The following is a 19,938-nucleotide window of genomic DNA, read 5'->3' on the forward strand; positions in this document are numbered from 1 at the left end:
ATAATAATTTTTTAAATGTTTTATATTTTTTTATTGTATTTTATTTACAATAATTTCAGCCTATTATTGTTCTTTTTGCTTATTATTATTATTATTATTATTATTATTATTATTATTATTATTATTATTATTATTATTATTATATGTCAAATTACACCAAGGAACAAACATAAGAGGGCCTGGTATATTCTCTATCTTGTAACCTTGGCTGAAAAAAATATTAAACCTCTGCTCTAGCTGATTGCAATAACCCTGTAACTCAAGTCTTTATAAGATTAATTCCGTCCTTTCTAAACTCATGTTGCATTGCAGACCCTCGCTCCCAGGAAATGAAAGGTTGGTGCATTTATTTCACAATCTGCTGAAGCTGTTGTCCAATCACCGCCCGATGCGCAGCTCCTCACTTCCCAGAAGCCTTTGCAGCAGCTCAGTGGTGCTAGCTGCTAGGCTAACTGGTTCAGTTGGTAATCTGTCAGCCTGGAGCTAAAAGCAGGCACACTGCTGGGCTCTACACTCTTCCGGATTACTCTCCTTTGATGGGTAACGTCAGATTTTTTTATTTTGTTCACAAAGAGGCAGGGTCCCAAGGTCGTACCTGAGTGTTAGCAGAGGTTTAGATGGGATTGACAGGTTAGCCAGGAAATATCAGCCACGTATTGTCTTAATGTTATCAAGCCAATACTTGCTGTCGTCGGTAACGTTAGATATAAATCAGTCGTGTAGCTTCTCACGGATGCCGAAGGACAGCTGTGACTGCTGTTCACCTAGATTTATCACTAAATTACAGCCTTTACACTAACATTGTCCGACTCTCGAAGCTAGCTCGCAAAGCAGTCGAGCCGATGTGGTAACTTAATAATGAAACATCTGGTCGCTAGCGCTAGCTTATTTAGCTGCATATTCGTTATATCTAGTTAATGTTAAATGGATTTTCTAAAGTTTGTCAGAGTGCGTTAATGTGGCTAATGGGTTAACGAGCTTCGTGTATTGAGTGGCTGCCGTGTACCTGAGTTTACACAGGATAATGTCAAAATGCAGGTATTTTTGTGCTTCTAAGTTTGAAGCAACGCAGTGTTTCTGGCTAGCTGCCCTGCAATAGCTGACATAAAGTCATCAAAGTTAAACGTTAACAAAGGTGCCAACCATTGAGCCAAAAAGGCAAAAAATATTGTCGTAAAATTTCATAGTACGAAAGGGTGTTCATGAATATTGAGGAATGTTCCCCTTAATGCTAATAAACCATCATGTGAGCAGCTTGGGATCTGTACTGCATGTACATGTTGTCACATAAATGAAGAGCTGTAGTTCTTTCTGTCAGGCACCCCATCTAACAAAGCCTTTCTTGTTGGATATTTTCACCATGTGGCACAGATGATCTAAGAAATATCTGTCTTCCTGCTGACAGTTAGGCTATTTTTCAGTCAGTCGAAGCAAATGTAAGTGCCAGGTTATTATCCCGACTCCCTGTGGTAATGCTTAGATTGTCCCAGCCTGAAAAGTGAGCGGATTATGATCGTGGTGGATTTGCACACAGACGGAAACAAGAGCGCCTATTAGTGCTATGAGGAAACGCAGGCCACTGTGCTCATCTTGATTTTTTCCTTTTCCCTGTTGACTTTTCATGTCAGATCAAAAAAAGTATCTCTCAATCTCCCACACATTTCCTTTCACTTGTGCTTCTTGTCACTGACAGTTTCTCTCTGGAAGCTGAATACATAGTTTTGCACGCTCCATTAATCTAAAATTTCCCTAACAGCTGAAGAAGACCCTCTGATGTGACTTGGCGCTTGTGATTGAGGACAGACACACTGCCCATGCTGCCACACTAGATATGCTGTCACTATGCTACTGAGAGAAGAATGACATTTGTCTCATTTTAATTCCTGGAGCTGCCTCAGGCGGAGTTGAGGCTTGATTAAAAAGCTGCTGCTCTAAGCCAAGTTGGTCTTTTTCTCAGCCTATTTCTTTGCACTGCTGCAGCCTGGGTAGCAAACTGTTATGGCACTGGAGGCCAACTGAGCAAAAAGGCATTCTGGCTGTACTGGAGGATTAGACTGTGCTGTGGGAGTGGGGACTGGACCAGGAGAGCAGGCCCACAGTGACACACATCATGCTGTGGGGACACTAGGCTCCCTGTTTGAGCCCCTTCTGTGTGGCGTTTGTTTTTTTCTTTTCCTGCAGTCTCATTGGTTTGGATGGTTGAGCACAAGGGCTACTTTGAAGGAGCCCACCGGTGGCTGTGGTTTGGCCAAAGCTGACCGACTGCTTGCCAGCCATTGCTGATTTAGTACCCTTGTCCACTGCTGCCACTCGCTGTAGCCTGCTTCGCTGTGGTCTCCAGTATGGTGAGTGGAGGCTGGAGGCAACGTAGTAGCGGAGCTGAACCATCAATACTGGTGTAGCTGCTTATGTTCCATCATTTTTTTTTCTGCACTGTGAAGGATTGCATTCCAGTTTTCAAGGACTTGTTTCTCTGTGCTGGAAAAAACACAGCCAAGGTCATTTTTTAATTTGTAAACCCCGGAAAGAAGACTGCACCAGAGGAGGATGAAGTTGAGGAAACAGGTGACGGTGTGTGGAGGGGCCATATTCTGTGTGGCTGTATTCTCACTGTATCTGATGTTGGATCGAGTCCAACATGACCCTGCAAGGCGGCAGAACGGCGGGAACTTTCCCCGGGTAAGAATATTTGATTTAATGGTGGTGTGTTAAAACCCCTTTCTGGGGTTTTTTTTTTGTTGCACTTTTTTTTGCACATTTTGTTGTGATACACTAGTTGGATAAAAGCAGAATATGAATATTTATTTTTTGTTTTGTATTTAAATGTTAATATACATGTACCTATTGTGTAGATATTTTTAGGGATGATCTCTTTTAATTTCAAATTGTCTGTCTAATTTCTAGCCTTAACACTAAAGCTAGTTCACTGTAACCGAGAAGAAGAATGTGGGTTTGGTTAACAGATGTTCTATGATCTTATACAGCTGTGTAACTTATGATTTTTTTGTGTCTGTTTTTAGAGCCAAATCTCAGTTCTGCAGAACCGGATAGAGCAGCTGGAGCAGCTCCTCGAGGAAAACCACCAAATCATCAGCCACATAAAGGACTCTGTGATGGAGCTCACAGACACAGGAGCTGTGTCTCCCAGCGGCCACCTGCCATTCAGAAGTGCCAATGGTTCTTGGGTCCTACCCTTCGACGGCCGTCCCACTTTCCTCGCTGTCAAGCCCCAGGATTGCCAAGCTGCTTTAGGCAGCCACGGTCAAGCTGACGTTCAGGTGAGCTCACTATACTACTGGAATTAAAATGAATTGCTAAGCAGCTAATTTGTTAAAAGCTGTTGTCACTGCTTTATTCTAGATGGGCTTGATGAGATATTGATGAGCTTTTATTTTGTTTTAGATGCTGGATGTGTACTCCATCCTCAAGTTTGACAACCCTGACGGCGGCGTGTGGAAACAGGGCTTTGACATTACTTACGAGCCTGATGAGTGGGACAATGAACCTCTTCAAGTGTTTGTGGTCCCCCACTCCCACAATGATCCAGGTGAGTTGAGAGGACATAACACACAGCAAAACTTTGTTGAAAGTTTTAAATGTCTAGTCTAAAAATTTGTCTTATCAAACTGTGTCTTAATAGAGCCTCGATCATGTCTGGACACTTTTTCCTTTCAGCAGGTTAAAATATTTTCTGTAGACAAGCTGTCTCCTGTGAGGCCTTACCTGAGTAGGAGGCTAGTGATAGGGACACAGAAATCATTCAAAACATTTGTTCTCATTATTATTAGCATAATGCTGACATGATTGACGGCTTAGCCACAAACAATGGGATTAGAAATGTATTGGCATTGGGAAGCTCTAGCTATTTATAGGTTGGATTGGCTGAGATTTTATTTTGGACTGACATTTCCATTAAACTTGTTTACCAGCCTGCCTCATGCTTGCTAACTTGACAGTTATTGATATGTTGACAGGCTGCAGAGACCTGCAAATTCTGTCCATCAACAATGGGAATGGGCTTCATTTGGAGCTGCATTTGATTAAATGCTGCTGCAAGGTTTTCTTTGTATGCAAAGTGCCCAGGGTTAATAGACAGCAGGAAAGTTTTGGAACCTGAAAACATTATCGACTCACAGTGAAGGCACGCGGAAGCAGGTTTACTGGTGATAGGCTCATTTCACTAAATGCAAAGTAGGGATTTTGAAGGTTTTAGTCCCCTGCAGGTAAGCAGCTCAGTGAACAAGTAATACAAAACTACAGTAAGTTGCCATGTCCCTCACAACTGATTGAGCACTTCACTATAACTATTTTCCCCACCAGCTATCAGTCTGATGATGATTTAGCCTCAGGGTGCAAGGGCCAATATTTCTGGGGTTCTGGTGTAAAATTTTAATTGGGGCTTAGAATTAATCATCTGTACTAGCAGCTAAACAGGTGACGGATATCTGGGCCAATGAATTAAAAGCAGTATTGTAGACAGATGATTGCAATGGGTTCCGAGATTGTATTTTCACCAATGTGTTCCCCCTCTTTTGTCCTCTACAAGGACGGTTTACCTGCATTCAACAAAAGTATGTTTGTACATGATTGGTCAATATGTATTGGACTCCTAGTGGAAACAGCTTCAGATAATGCTCAGTTGCATGAAGATTGCATAACTGCAGAATAATGTGGAACTGTATCTATAAAATACATTAGACGACAATACGCAAGATACACATTTGACAGGATTTTTATAGACTGTTATATTCTACATGGTTGCACACTAAAAGTGCATAGAAAGTGCTTTTTAGTCACTTTCTTTGAAACTACTCTGCTAAATAGCTTTCTGAGGGGAACAGCTGAACTTGAATAAAATATGAGTTTTATTTTTGATCGTTTGCAGCACTTTTCCCACAGCGTTGAGTCTCTGACCTCCCCTGTCTTCTTGTCTTTGTATCAGCCGGCTAGATAAAGGGGTTGGGGTGGTAGAGGTGTATTGTTTCAGAGTTAGCCCAATTTGCAGTGAACAGTCTGTTTGCCAACTGTTGTACAAATTGCTCATATTTATCTTTCTGTCTTGTTAGGTTGGATCAAGACTTTTGACAAGTACTTCACAGACCAGACGCAACATATTTTAAACAACATGGTGGTGAAGCTGGCTGAGGATCCTCGCAGGAAGTTCATCTGGTCTGAGATTTCATTCTTCTCCAAGTGGTGGGAGACCGCAGACATACACAAGCAGGAGGCAATGCGCAAGTGAGTCATAGATAACAGAAGCACACTGTTGCCATTGATTTCCTAACTTAACTCTGACAATTAGGTGGGATTTCTTTGATGCTGGTTTAATGTTTGTGACTAGTATCTACTGGTGTGTTCTGTGGTTGCTGTAAAAATAGCCTGTTATCTGGTTATAGCAACGCTCATTCTTAAAGGCTGGATTATCCTCACCTTGCTTTTTAATCCTCTCTGTTCAACAGACTGATCCTTGAAGGCCAGCTAGAGATTGTCACAGGAGGCTGGGTTATGACGGATGAAGCCAACGTTCACTACTTTGCCATGATAGACCAGCTCATTGAAGGACACCAGTGGCTAGAGAGAAATCTAGGTACACAATCAGAAATTATTCCTTACTCTTTTTATATTTAAATTAATTGTGAACCCCCAAAACCCCAAGCAATTTCAGAGTTTTTTTGCTCCTTTGACTCACTGTAGCCATGTTTTTTGTTGCAATATACAAGTCCTGCACCTCTTTGGAAACAGAGCAGCACAGAATTTAATGTTTATTTACAGGTTTGGGTTGGGACAAATAATTTATTCTGCTTCTCATTTATATTTTTTGCCAAAAAGAAAGTGATTTGATAAAATATCAGTTTTTAGGCTTAGATTTCCTTATTTTTTGGAAGCATTTGTCTTATGGGAGTCATTAACCTCGGAAAATTGTAAAATGTTACAGTAATTTCTGTTTTTACATTTTCAAACTTGCCAGTGTGTTGTGGGTTCAGAGGGGTAAATGTTGAAGAAGCCCTTTTCCATAATCTCACTTCTTTTCACTACATTTAAAAGTCAAAATAATACCAGTCCTGAAGATTTGATGCTAAAATCTGAGCTTGTCATCCCACATGCAGCAGGCGTAGCCCCTCAACCCAGTGGGTGATAAAAAACTTTGTGCTACTTCCTGTGCTCCCTGCTGAGGAGAATGATGTTCTAAAAGATGCATTGCTTCCTTTTATCTAAGCATAAACCTGAAATACTCCTGCTTGCTGTCATAGGTATAACTCCTCGCAGTGGGTGGGCGGTAGACCCTTTTGGTCACAGTGCTACCATGTCCTATCTGCTGAAGAGGGCCAACCTGACCAGCATGCTCATCCAGAGGGTCCACTACTCCATCAAAAAACACTTTGCTTCCACCCGCAGCCTGGAGTTTATGTGGAGGCAGGCTTGGGGTGAGTGGACTGGAGCCATCTGATTCATGCGCTTATCTTTGCTAAGCTGATTGTAGAATGAGTCATGCCACTTGTCATGGACTTTGAAAGAGGGGGATTTTTTTGGGCGAACAACCAGTGCTTAATAGGCCTCAGAAGTGCTATATTCGCTATTATTTCTTAATGAATTGGACATCTGCTGAAGATTTACTGTCCATTTGTTCTTGATGGAAAAATCCTCTGATATTACACTGTTAGATATTATGATTTTGTGGTACTCGGATCTTTTGGGAATGTTATTTACTTTTTGCCGCTTTATCAGAATGACTTTTTACAGTCCCTAGAGAACACTGTAGGCGTGAACTAAAAATACAAGTTTATAAGCACTGGCGTGTCTATGATCACAAATACCACCCTAACTTAAAGCACGGCATGCCTTCTCAGTGAATTTTAGTTGCTGTCAACCATGGATATCTCTCAAGTCAATGTTTTTGAATATTACTTTATTGCCTTGACAGACACCGGATCAAACACGGATATCTTCTGCCACATGATGCCATTCTACAGCTACGACGTGCCTCACACATGCGGGCCAGATCCTAAAATCTGCTGCCAGTTTGACTTCAAGAGGTTACCAGGTGGTCGAATAAACTGTCCCTGGAAGGTGCCACCAAAAATTGTGGTGGAGGCCAATGTAGCAGAGAGGTGAGTTATGAGGGGGTTAAGGTATTTACTTTGGCTATTAGGATGTGGCATCTTAAGGTCTATCCTGACCTGTATACAGATATCAGCTGAAATTTGATTATTGCAGATATATTGTTATTGGTATATAACGGAGCTGAAAGTAGAGCTCAGACGAGTCAGTATTTCATCGTAAACATTAAACATTTATTCAACAAAAGGGCCAAATTATCTGTAGTTTCAGCTTCTTAAAGGTGATGACTTGCTGGGTTTGTTTATCTTTTGTGATAGTATAATGACATGAAAAGTCATTTTAAGACGCCAGGCTGGACTTTAGCTCAATCGATTATTTAAAAAAATAAAGGGCAGATTAACCAGTAGTGAAAATTATTCTTTCTGGCAGTGTATAACATGAAATGTCAATACACAAATGCAAAGCATGTTTTATGTTTGTAAATTAGAAACAGTGTTTCTGGTACATTGTCTGAGCTCTTTGTTGGAAAAGGGATTTTGGATTCAAACTAAACCAAGGAATATCTTTATCGTAAAATGTCTGATGTAATCAGTACGACCGGTGTTGTCCTTACCTCACTGTGGCGTCCCCACTACATACTAAAGGTGTTTTGCCTTTTTTGCGTGATATTCGCTCCAGCTACAAACACACACACAGCAGATTGTTCACTGCTGTTGGAAAAACTCTGTGTTATCTGTACTCGTCCCTTACAAATAAACAAAACTTGAACTTGAACAGCCAGAGAGAGTGAATGAACGGTGAGAGACTTTCCAGAGGACAGATTTCAGTGGCTAATGGAAAACACCCCCAGGGCTAATTTGATCCTCCTCTTTCCAAGGTCATAGTGATTTCCTAAAAAAACTGTGTATTCAAGGCATGGCAGTTTGGATTCCTAGAAATGTGTCCCCTCAGTTTTTCCTTTTTTCCTCATCAGGGCGAACGTGCTCCTGGACCAGTACCGTAAAAAGTCCAAACTCTACCGCAGCAAGGTGCTTCTTGTCCCTCTGGGAGATGACTTCCGCTACGACAAGGCCCTGGAGTGGGATCAGCAGTACACCAATTACCAGAAGCTTTTTGACTACATGAATTCTCACCCAGAGATGCACGTTCAAGTAAGAAAAAAATTTGTCAACTGCCACAAAACATTAGAGGCAAATATGTTTTTTTTCCTTCTTTTTCCTTTGTTGTTGTGCTTCTCAGCGTGCTGTGTACCAAGTATCTCACTGTACAACCTTTCTTGTGGTAATGAATCATGCAGTGATATTTTAACTTGCTGACAGAACAAAGAATCTGTCACGACTTGATGTTTGGTTCAGAAGATGCCATGTAAGATGAAAGGCACATGAATTCTAATGAGAAATAGTTGTTTTTTTGTCCCTGTACAGCTCTGTTTTGAGTTAAGTATTTTTCTGAACAATGTGTCATCTGTCTGGCTGCTCCTCCAGGCTCAGTTTGGGACTCTCACAGACTACTTCAATGCTGTATACAAAGCACATGGAGTGGCCCAGGGGTCCAGACCTGCTGATTTCCCAGTGCTCAGTGGAGATTTCTTTGCCTATGCAGACCGGGAAGACCACTACTGGACTGGCTATTTCACCTCCCGGCCCTTTTACAAGAGCCTGGATCGTGTGATAGAATCACATCTAAGGTAATGCAGATTTAATCATCTATTTATGCTCTTTATTTGAGGGAGTTCTACAAAGAGCACTGTTTCTTTTTTGAGAAAAATGTAGGTGTGGCATATGCGTACCTTCAAGATCTTGCATGAAAATGAAAGGCACAAGCCTGTGAAACATTCAAATTTAAGCAAAACAGCAAAACCTGTAGAAGTTTTGAATTTGAAATTTGAATTTCAGTTTTAAAATGTTTTGATGGCTGTTTTTTCCTACTTTGAAACATTCAAATTTAAGCATAACAGCGAAAACTGACGATAAAAATCATGCAGGTGGGCTTCGCAGTTGTCTTAAAATCTTGTAATTACTTGAACAGACTCTTAACTGACTAAATAAAGCTACTTGTAAAGAGCTCCTCAGTAGTCGTTTTCAGACTGCTTTTTCAAGCCATGATATTTGCCTCTCTATGACATTTCGCCTTCAGTCTGTGATGTGTGCGTCATGTTTAATGACATGATTTGTGTGACAGGTAAAGAGAAAGGAAATGGAGTGCATTTCTAATGGCAGAAACAGGCCTCTTGCTTGAGTCTGACAGTAATCTATTAAATGCAGAACAACTTTTCTTGAGTATGTAGAATCTCAGCGAGAAACAGCACAACGTTCTTCTGCCATCAGTGCACTTGCTGCTGCTGCCGTACTTATTGATACTGCTGCGTCTCTGTTACACGTCACTTCCGTCTCCTCCCACTTCGTTCCACTAATGTCCCAAAGTGTGATGACGGCAAAGCTTCATTACGACGCTTATCGGAATCGGGTTTGTAACTGGAGAGTCACCGGTTCGAATCCCGGTACTAACAGGTCAAGGACTGAAGTGCCCTTGAGCAAGGCACCTAACCCCCCTGCACAGCTCCCCGGGTGCAGTAATGTGCTGCCCACTGCTCCTTGCATGGTGTGTTCACTTGTGTGTATAAAAAAAAACAAAGGATGGGTTAAATGCAGAGGTTGAATTTCCCCATTGTGGGATTAATAAAGTAATCTTCTACTTCTTCTTCCAGGGGGGCAGAGATCCTCTACAGCCTGGCGGTTGCAAACGCCCGGCATGTGGGCATGGAAGGGCGCTACCCGGTTTCAGATTATGCCCTGCTAGTCGATGCGAGGCGTTCTGTTGGCCTCTTCCAACATCATGATGCCATCACCGGCACTGCGAAGGAGAATGTTGTCATTGATTACGGCACCAAGTAAGGATCTGAGGGTTAACTTTGAAATTACTATGGATGGTATTGATTGAATTCCTCAAAAGCAATTTTTATGTGAATAAAAAAAAAAAAACTATGCCTTTTCTTTTTAATTCCCTGTCTGTGTCGATTTTATACTCATCCATTCAATATGTTGAATCAAAATAAGAAGCCATCTGCAGTGACTGCTGCAGTCAGCCATTGATTCTTCCTTCTCCCTAGATTACTGCGTTCACTCATTGGTCTGAAGAGAGTAATCATCAATGCTGCTCACTTCCTGGTGATGAAAAACAAGGAGTTTTATCGCTTTTATCAAACGGAGCCCTTCCTGGAGACGGTAAGAGGAAACATCGAGGGTCACTTTCCGCTACTGTATGATAAACTGTTGGAAAATGTACAGAAGAACAAAATATGCAGGTTTCTCAGTGTGTTTCCTATGTGATATACTTCTTTTTGTAGGATGACAGGCGTGCTACACAAGACTCTCTGCCTCAGCGCACTTTAATCGAGCTGGACCCAGCAGGCCCGAGGTATTATCTGCATTCCCTGGCAACTTTCATCTCCGCTGCCTGCTACCTCAGCCACTCCTCGCCCATCCTGTGTTTCTGATTGCTTTTTTCCCTTTCTCTCTTCCAGGTACCTGGTTCTCTTTAACCCCATTGAACAGGAGCGCCTATGCGTGGTGACTGTGTTGGTCAACACGGTCAGGGTGCGGGTGCTTACTGAGGATGGACAGACCCTCCCTGTGCAGCTGAGTGCTCAGTGGAGCTCTGCAAGTCAAATGAGCGCCGAGGTGTTTGAGGTGAGTCACCAAATTCATTAGATGCAAGCACAGCAGCAGCCTCTGCACAGTCCTCCATCATGGGCTGCACTGGATCTGTTATAGTTGCGTGCAACGTTATTTCATGTTGGCTTAAAAGGAAACTCGATAAAATAGAGAAAGATGTTGAATCCATAATTTTTCTCTGAAGAAAGAGACGCAAAGGTTTTTGAACAAGCATCGCAACTGTCACATATTTGCATCACTGACGGTATGAATACCGTGATGTGAAACTTTCGCAGGCGAGTATTTCGCAATTTTGAGTTGCATATTCGTCACGCCCCGGGTGTAATAAGGCCTTTACATGTGTAAACCCCAAACTGTCGGCAGCTGAGTTGCATCATGGGATGAGAAAAGCATAAATCAGACAAGTATTCTTTTAAATATCTCTTATTTACTTTTACTATGTACCTTAATCACTCCCAGAGAGAAAGAAAGATTGAGACTTACGAGTATGTAGTTATCACCTCTTTTCTTTGATATCAATCGCAAGCTAGCACGAGAGCGGTGTCTTCTTTCAGTCCTCAAAAACGAAACAAAAAACCTCCCAAATAATTAGCAGTATTGAATCTGCAGAAGTGTAAAAAAAACAACCCAAAACTTGTCCCATTTGTTTCACCACATCTCTGTAGATGTATTTATTGAGCCCAAATAAAATTCTCTCCACCCACGGAAAGCAATGAATTTAAATGCAGCAGAGAAACACACACACAGTCTCATTAACACAACCTCTCATCACATTTTAATTACAGCACGCTGTTGCTAATGTCGAAATGCTTTTAACTTTTAATGAATGGCTTGTGGTCAGCACTTGAGAATAACAATGAAAAATGAAGCCAGCACTGCAAGACGCAGCCTTATTGTTTATATGAATGTTAGATTAATTCATATCCTGTTCGACTGCTCTCCCACCCTTCATCCAGGCGACATTTATGGTCCGTCTGCCGCCGCTGGGCCTGGCTGTGTTCCATCTTTACGACTCTCCGGACTCACCCATGACGCTCCGCTCCGACACCCTGCTCAGGCTGTCCGGTCGGGGCGTCACTGCGAGAGCTGCGGATCCGCTACCTGTGCGCTCTCAGCAGTCCGACTCTCAGACCTTCTACATCAGCAGCCAGTCTCTCACTCTGAGCTTCTCTGGAACCACCGGCCTGCTGGAGGTTTGTGTTTCATCAGCTCTTACACCGGTCGACTTCATATCTGAATTAAGGGTTTACTCATCTGTTTTTAACTTTGATCTTCCAGAAGAAGAAAAAAAAAACATGAGCTTGATTTCCCAATAAACCCTGTTGGCTGTTTGATCAAAGTGAACATGACATGTCTTGTTGCTACTCAAACACCCTTTCATCTTTTTTCTGATTCTGTTTTTTGTATTCTGTGCTCCCTTCCTTTTTCATGGCTTTTTCATCTGCAGAGCATCAAGCGCAAGGATGATCCTCAGGAAGTTAAAGTTCAGATGCAGTTCATGGTCTACGGCACCCGTTCCTCTAAAGACAAAAGTGGAGCTTACCTCTTCCTGCCGGATGGAAAGGCAAAGGTATTCCCTTGGTTGTTTTATCTCAGATGTTTACTTGCCTCTCGAAAGGCTTTGATAGAGTCTCCCTTGTGTATATTGCCATTGTATCATGCTGGGGTGCTCGGGGCAGGAAGGCAGGCAGACTGGGTGCTGCTTCATCTCGTCTTGATTTAAAAAGAATAGAGCTACCTTACTGTATTGAGTCACTTATTCTCTCGGTGTTTGCTTCTCAGTCGTTCCTCTCCTCTTTTTTAAAATATTTTTATTTTACCACAAACTCTGCTTTGCTCTCATGACTCCTCTTTTGTTCTCACTTCCTGCTTCAGCCATACAACCAGAAAGAGCCGCCCGTGGTGCGCGTCGTGGAGGGGCCGCTGTTCTCGGAGGTGGTGGCACACTACCAGCACTTTCAGCAGACCATTCGCATACACAATGTGCCAGGTAATCATCAAACAAAATTGCACATGGAATCAGATCAAATGGCCTTTGCAAAAGCTTTTTATGTTTGGATACAGGCGCCAGATGGTACAATACAACCAGGGCCAATACGTTTGACAGCATAACAATTTATAATTCAATTAGGTCTTTTGTTCCTATCAGTTGCCTTTTTTTTTAACTTTAAGTAGGTAAATGCAACACAACTCTTTGCAATTTGCATTTGTCTCACACACGGTTGGGGAGTAACGGAAAACAGTACTCCATTATGTTACTAATTACATTTTAGCGCATGTATTCAGTAATCTGCAATAGAATACATTTTAAAAGTAAACCTCTAAACAGTTTGCACATCACATTTTTTCCCTGATCTTTGACTCTCTCTGGTTTTGTATTTTCAGGGGTGGATGGCTTGTCTATAGACATCACCACCACGGTGGACATTAGAGATCAGACCAATAAGGAACTGGCAATGCGACTGGTCACTGACATCCAGAGTGGAGATGTCTTCTACACAGATCTCAATGGCTTCCAGGTTAGTGTCTGTATCTCTGATCTGGATGGTGATTAGTTGCTAACCGTGAAACTCAGTATAGTGGCACTTTTTCTTTTGAGTTAACTTTCCCTGAACTGAAAACTTCACATCTTTCCTTGCACTGTAAGTTTGACATTTTGTGCTTTTCTGTGTTTGATCTCTTCCTTTTAGATGCAGCCTCGTCACCACCACCTTAAGCTTCCCCTTCAGGCCAACTTTTATCCCATGCCCAGCCAGGCGTACATCCAGGACAGCCATCACCGCCTCACGCTGCACACAGCTCAGTCCCTGGGTGTCACCAGCCTGGAGAGTGGTCTGTATTTTATTACATTTTATTTAATGTTGTGTCATTTTTCTTCATTTTATTTTTAATGAAAGTTATCTCTGAAGTGGACTCTCTTTTTCTTTGTTTGCTGTCTCTAGACCTGTATGGAATTATAGTACTGAGGCACTTATCTCTCCCGCTTGTCCCCCGAGAGGTTTTCAGAGAGCAAAACAGTTCATACTCACGTTAATGTACCGAGCTAATCCTTTTATCATCGTTATGTGAATAATGGAGGCGTTTGTAAATGACAAATAGCTCAAAGTGTTTGTCTTCATCGAATGATGTCTGAAAGTTCAATAAGCAGGCTTTGTGTAATAGATGTCGTCCTTGCATCTCCTCCTTGTCCCTCAGGCCAGCTTGAAGTGATTATGGACCGGCGGCTGATGCAGGATGATAACCGTGGGCTGGGTCAAGGCCTGAAGGACAACAAGAAAACAGCCAACCGCTTCCGGCTGCTGCTGGAGAGGAGATCAACGGGCAATAAGGTCAGTAAGATGACAGCGCAGGCGGTTATTGCAGGTGGGCGAGCGCTCTTGAAAGTCCAGCACATCACATATGAGTGCTGAGTGACTCTCAATGAACTCTGTATGCAGAACTGTGATATATAACAGTGTTATGTCCTTCATTGTGTGTTCATTAACACCTTTTTCATATCTTTTGTCAGCACTCATTACCAGCCCATCTGTCTCGCCTCTAACTTTATCTCCCTTTGTTTTCCCCACTTCATTACCTTCAGCACGATGGCCTCTTTGCCAAACTCTCGTCCTTGTTTCATTCTTTCCTCTCCAAAATCATGAGTGACGGAGTTCAAGAGGTAACGTTGCCACGGCAACAGCGAGGATGCTTGTTAGCTCGCATCATAGTCTGTGCTGTAGCTCTCCCACCTCCACCTCTTAGCCGTAGCCAAACTAGTCCATCTTTCCGACAGCGCCATTGAAAGTTACAAATTATACCATTTATCAAGTAAATGAATACACATTGGCAGAGAATGGGAAGCATTGGTCAGAGTTTTATCATCCAGCTCGCTGGTAAAACTGCTGATGGTACTTGGGACGAAGTTGCTCTGACTTTTTTTTACAAAACCTCAAACATCATGTTTCAATGCTCTTAATTTAAAAATGACAGCAGACTGCTGTGACAGTAATGGATCCGATATAAATCGATTAGTACTGTGTCTGTCTGGACTAGAATTAGAAATGATCTTGTGCTCTGACAAAGTAGTTAGGAGCTGTTCGTTATGTAGAGCAGTAATAGCAAAACGACGACTCTAGAGGTGAGTCACTGAAGTCCTCATAATTATGCTGTCATTTACAACTGTCTTAAATCTGCCTCCGCCCTCCTCCAGATGATGGACAGCGCAACAACCAGCTTCCCGTCCATCCTCAGTCACATGACCAACTCCTTCCTGAACCACGAGGTCTTGGCGCTGCCTGTCCTGCCCAAACGACGCGGCATCCCTCCTCTGCAAACCTTCGCCCCTATCAAGTCCATCCTCCCATGTGACTTCCACCTGCTGAACTTGCGCAGCATCCAGAGCCAGGTGACGAGGCGAAACAGAAACTCATTTTGGTTTTAGGTTTCGGTTGTGTTGACTTTGAAACTGACGCGTGTCTCCTGTGTGAGCAGCAGGACGCCAACTCTCCGTCTCCGTACACAGCCTTGATTCTTCACCGTCTGGCGCTGGACTGTGGTCTGGAGGCAACCAACCTGGGCTTCAACTGCACCACCACACAAGGACAGGTCAGGGTAGAAACACACACATCCACACTAAAACAAGAAAACCCAGTCTGCTGTATTTTACTCTAAGCTCTCAATCCTTTTTGCATGAGCAGAGATGATAACTAAGTACTCGACTGAAATACATCTGTTTTATAGTACTTAATAGGGCTGTCAAGGGATTATAAATTAATCTTAATTAATCACAAATATCAGTATTTTCACGAGAAGCTTTTAAAAAAATTCAATATGTAAAACTTCCATTAACCCCACATGCTCTTCCGAAAATACCTCAATCTCTCTCTGAGCACCACTTCAAGTGTGGCTTGATGAGACTGGTTGCTCGGCAGCGAGCTGTCCTTGGAGCTGCTAAATGCTGTGTGTTGAGGTGCTGTTTCAGGGTTGATGTGTCGACGGTACGAAAATTCCCGATTGCAGAAATTGTACAGAATTGTTCTCCTTTGAACAGTTCCATCTGTGCCGTTTTTAATTTTAGATTTCCCATCACTGGGCCAAAAAACTTCCATCATTTTTTGCAAAGCTACTGAGGACTGCTGACAACTGTCACTTAACATTTTCAAATTTATCTTTAAAGATGGCTACACATACAAAGGCTACATTGTATCAAGTGTGATAGTGTAAGGCCTTATGGTCAAAAGTTTTCTTTTCAAAGTTTAGAAGTTATTTAAATTATGCAAAATGTAGTTTTAACACACAGTTGGAGACATTGAAACAAAATCCCATCCCACAAGTATCCCTAGGCTATTACACCATTAAAGACTGTACAGTATACTGAAACATACATTCAGTGGTCGGTGTGATAAACAATTTATAAAAACACAGATAAATTGAAGGCTTCTATAAATCTATTTTTTATTCAGCAATACAATTGTGACACCCCAGTAATATAACACTGTAGCGGGCATTCCTTACTACTAGAGAGTACTGCTACTACTTTTACTTAAATAAATGATGTGAATACTTTTAAACTATTGGATGTGTGTTCTTCCTGCTCTAAGATAAACCAGTAATTTCCTCCTTCCTATTTGCATTCTCCCTCGTATCAGCTGATTTAGTTTCTAAACTCTGTCTTTCTCTCACTGCAGCTCAGCGTATCGGGATTGTTCAAGAATCTGGACCTGCAGCTGCTCCAGCCCATGTCCCTGACTCTGATGCACTCCAGCACGCCTCTGGCCAACGACTCCACCATCAGCCTGGATCCCATGGAGATCTCCGCCTTCAAGCTCAAGCTGCGCTAAGAGCCGTCCCTACTAAAAGAGGCAATAAAAACCCACCAGACTCCTTGGACCAAGAACCAGGCCCAAGCCGGCCACAGTGTGGTAACAGAGTGGGCGGTCTGGGTCTCTCTGTTTTATCAAGCAGAACCACAAACACTACAGCTCGGACAGGACGGTACCACTGTAACAGGACTGACTGCACAGCAGGGGGCAGGCGATAGCTGTTACTGTGGACGTCCCTGAGAGCAGCAAAACCCGGGTGAACTTGCAGCTGTTGCAAAACAAGAAAGACTGCCAGAATCAGTCACCAGATACAACCGGGCGTCTGTTTGTCTCTGTAATCGAAAAATGAAATCTCATTTAGTTCTGCTTTGTAAGAACTCGTGTCTTTTTCTATCTTTGCTCCATCCTGGACTGAACTACTGAATGTAAATATCCCAAATGACGGGAGGGAGGGGGCTGGGACTTGTGCCACATCAGAGTGCAATTTATGAAGCTTTATTTGGTGTATGGGTTTATAATTTTTTTTTCATGTATGCAATGAAGAAGACACATCACAGTGGTCTGTTTTTTTTTTTTTTTTTTTTTTTTAAAATGTAATTGTCAGTCAAATAATTTTATTTCGACAGACTCGAATGCAGCAAAGAGAATGTGTGGTCTCTTCATCTCAGCTTGCGACGAGACCCAAGCTGCAGCTCTTGAAGCTATCTTATGTCTGAGTCCAAGAGTCCCACGTGGGACACTACGCGATAACAATGTGATCATTAATCATATCGGATGACTGTTTACCTTCTGTTCGCTGGTTTTGCCTGTAGATAGTGGGAAGACTTTCTTTTCTTCACTTCTTTTTCCCTTCCTGAGCTTCCTCTTCGCTGATGAGACAACTGTGCATCTCAAAGCCCCTGTCCGTCATTCCTGTACATGTACTTCACTGCTGAGAGCATGGTTTTGTGTACCATACTATATGCAGTAGAAGACTAGACCAAGACTTTACCTCATATACACCATATGGCAAATATATCAGTATGTATGTGTGTGTGTGTGTGTGCGTGTGCGCGTGTGTGTGTCTGTAGAGTATGCCCATGTGAATATTTGAGGGTTTAATTTTGGGGTGTATTGAGGTTACAGTGCACACTTTCAGGGACCATTCATAGTACTGTTAGACATCATCAGTTTGGGTGTCTGTGTCGAGCTGTGGGTCACATCATTGTAAGACAGAGGATTAAAAGATCAGAAACGAAAGGGTTAGTTCACCCAAAATTACAAAAAGCGGTGTGTGGCGATGCAGATAGATTTGGTTTTGAGACATCCGACTGGAACTGCCACTAATGATTGTTTTTATTAAGTCCATAAAATGACTGAAAACGGTGAAGATGCCCAAGGTTGTTTTAAATCACTTGTTTTGTACAAGCAGCAATCCAAATGCTAGACATATTAAAGGTTTTTCAAAGTGTTTAAGCTAGAAAGTAGCACTCATCATTCGAGAAGCTGGAAGAGTATTTGGCCTATTTGTTTAGTAAATGATACTCAACGATGGATGACGTGATTTTGAAAGCTTTTGACAATTTCCTCTTGATTGTTTCAGCAATACATCTGTCTCTGAGATTTCTGCCTCTACACCAATATAATGAAGCTGAATGGAATTTAATGTGTTTTTCAATGCAGTAAAACTGTTGACAACTGTTTTTTTTTCAGACAAAGTGTCACTGTTAATTCTGGATATTCTATAGACCTTGATTTGAAGCAGTTTCACTGGAACTAACTTCTACTGCAATTCCATGCTATACATACTAATTCTAAGTAACAGAAACAGACATTATGCATACTAAAAACACACCTTTTCAAGTCGGTTGACAACACAGTTGCACAAAATGAACACTGTGTGGACGGTGGTGAAATAGCTCAAGGAACACGCCAGAAAACAAATGCATAAATAAATTACTTGAAGCTCCGGAAAAATATTCTACCGTCCATGTATAATTGACAGTCGTTCTAAAGTCGCAGGTTGGTTACTTTTTTGGCAGGATGCACCATTGCATGATTTTTTGCTTATATAAAGCTGTTAAGTATATTTATTTTTTGTATATTAACTACACAAAAGTATACTATGAAGACTGGTATATAACATATCTAACTATTAGTGTGAAACTGCGACACAGCAATGTGTCAAAAGTGTAGGTGGGGGACTGTTTTTGGAACATGTTGCTGTTTTTATTTTATTTTTTTAAATGAAATTGTTGTGTTACCACTAGTGGTAGAAATCTCAGAGGAATTTATTTTAGAAACATTAAAAAAACCAAAACTATCTGCATGTCAAAATACCACTAAGTTATCAGTGACTGAGAAAATAATATATTTTTGTAATTTGGGTGTACTGGCCCTTTTTTAAAGTAAGTTTTCTCAAACTATACACAAGGATCCTCAACACAGAAGAAAAAAAAGTTTCTTCAAATGAGTTGCAGTTAAGAAAAAGAAAAAAAAAAAAATCAGCTCCACTGTGCTTTTTATCCCGAGGCTGTCTCGAGGCACTCAGCCTTTTTCTGGTGCACATCTGCCTCCACAGCGGCCGTGGAGGATGTTGTCATCCGTGTCCAAAGCAGAGGCCGGGCATCCCACAGCTCACCTGTGTCACACTTTGTACTGCGCCACCATCTCATCCCGCCCTGCTCCACTGTGTCCCATCACTTTAAGCACTCATCTTCATTTTTCCACAGGAGGACTGCTGCTTTGTTGCCCTCCTCCTCTGGCCTGCTGTCTGGTCTGCCATAGCTCAATACATTCTGCTTTCTCTCTCCACTGTGAGCACTGCAGATCCCCTCTCTCCCCTCCTTACAGCTGCTGTTAATATTTCTGTAAGACCAGATTTCACTGCATCTTAAATTGCACTTTCTCTTGCTGTCTAACATTTCCATAACCTTCTCTCCTGCTGTGTCGTTGTGCGTCTCTGTGTCAATGTCTTTTCTTTTTTTTTAGTATGTGATATATGTTGTAGCGCTGTTTTTGTTTGTTCAAAGGTAATATATGAAGGCAAGGTCTCTTCTGTATTTGTTTATTGATGATGGATTAAAGCTGCAGTAGAACAGAGGAGATGGGGGATTAAATAAAGATCAAAATATAAAGATTGTTTTCTTAACAGTTTCTCTATGTGAAATTAATTAGATTTCTTCTCTTTTTTCAATACACTGGTGGTTCTGCTCTATTTCCATGCTGTTTTTTTTGGTCTAAACAGCTAGATTTTTTTCTCTGTCAGTAGGGGGCAACATTGAGTCAGTACAGCAGTGCGGTGCATGCCTACAGATGCTGTCAATCAGGTTACTTTCAGACTGTCCAGTGATCCACATGTCAATGACTGGCTGTCAAGTAGTCAACCTGATATTAAACCGAGCATGGTGTCAGTGTAGACGCTC

General features: G+C 42.0%; 1 protein-coding gene across 2 annotated transcripts; it reads left to right on the forward strand.

Moving 5' to 3' along the window:
* The first annotated feature begins 421 nt into the window (after positions 1–421).
* man2a2 (mannosidase, alpha, class 2A, member 2) lies at positions 422–19,650 on the forward strand. Of its 2 annotated transcripts, none has more exons than XM_059335027.1 (23): positions 422–540; positions 1,757–2,679; positions 3,021–3,278; positions 3,403–3,547; positions 5,067–5,238; positions 5,460–5,587; positions 6,252–6,425; positions 6,923–7,109; positions 8,033–8,210; positions 8,544–8,746; positions 9,767–9,949; positions 10,169–10,283; positions 10,406–10,476; positions 10,583–10,748; positions 11,690–11,926; positions 12,181–12,303; positions 12,609–12,723; positions 13,119–13,252; positions 13,424–13,565; positions 13,929–14,062; positions 14,923–15,117; positions 15,204–15,317; positions 16,400–19,650. In XM_059335027.1, exons 2-23 carry the CDS (start codon positions 2,548–2,550, stop codon positions 16,550–16,552), a joined length of 3,459 nt encoding a protein of 1,152 aa, XP_059191010.1. In that variant the 5' UTR covers positions 422–540; positions 1,757–2,547; the 3' UTR covers positions 16,553–19,650. The 2 variants fall into 2 exon arrangements, with proteins under 2 accessions (XP_059191010.1, XP_059191011.1); XM_059335028.1 differs by having other exon boundaries at positions 15,207–15,317.
* Positions 19,651–19,938: the final 288 nt, after the last annotated feature.

This window comes from Centropristis striata, chromosome 6 (assembly GCF_030273125.1).
Source record: "Centropristis striata isolate RG_2023a ecotype Rhode Island chromosome 6, C.striata_1.0, whole genome shotgun sequence".
NCBI lineage: Eukaryota > Metazoa > Chordata > Actinopteri > Perciformes > Serranidae > Centropristis > Centropristis striata.

Coding starts and splice junctions, on each gene's coding strand:
- man2a2 (XM_059335027.1), top strand. CDS start 2,548: ATGAAGTTGAGGAAACAGGTGACGGTGTGTGGAGGGGCCATATTCTGT. Junction 5,588..6,251: donor GTGGCTAGAGAGAAATCTAG/GTACACAATCAG, acceptor TTGCTGTCATAG/GTATAACTCCTCGCAGTGGG. Junction 10,284..10,405: donor CGGAGCCCTTCCTGGAGACG/GTAAGAGGAAAC, acceptor TTCTTTTTGTAG/GATGACAGGCGTGCTACACA.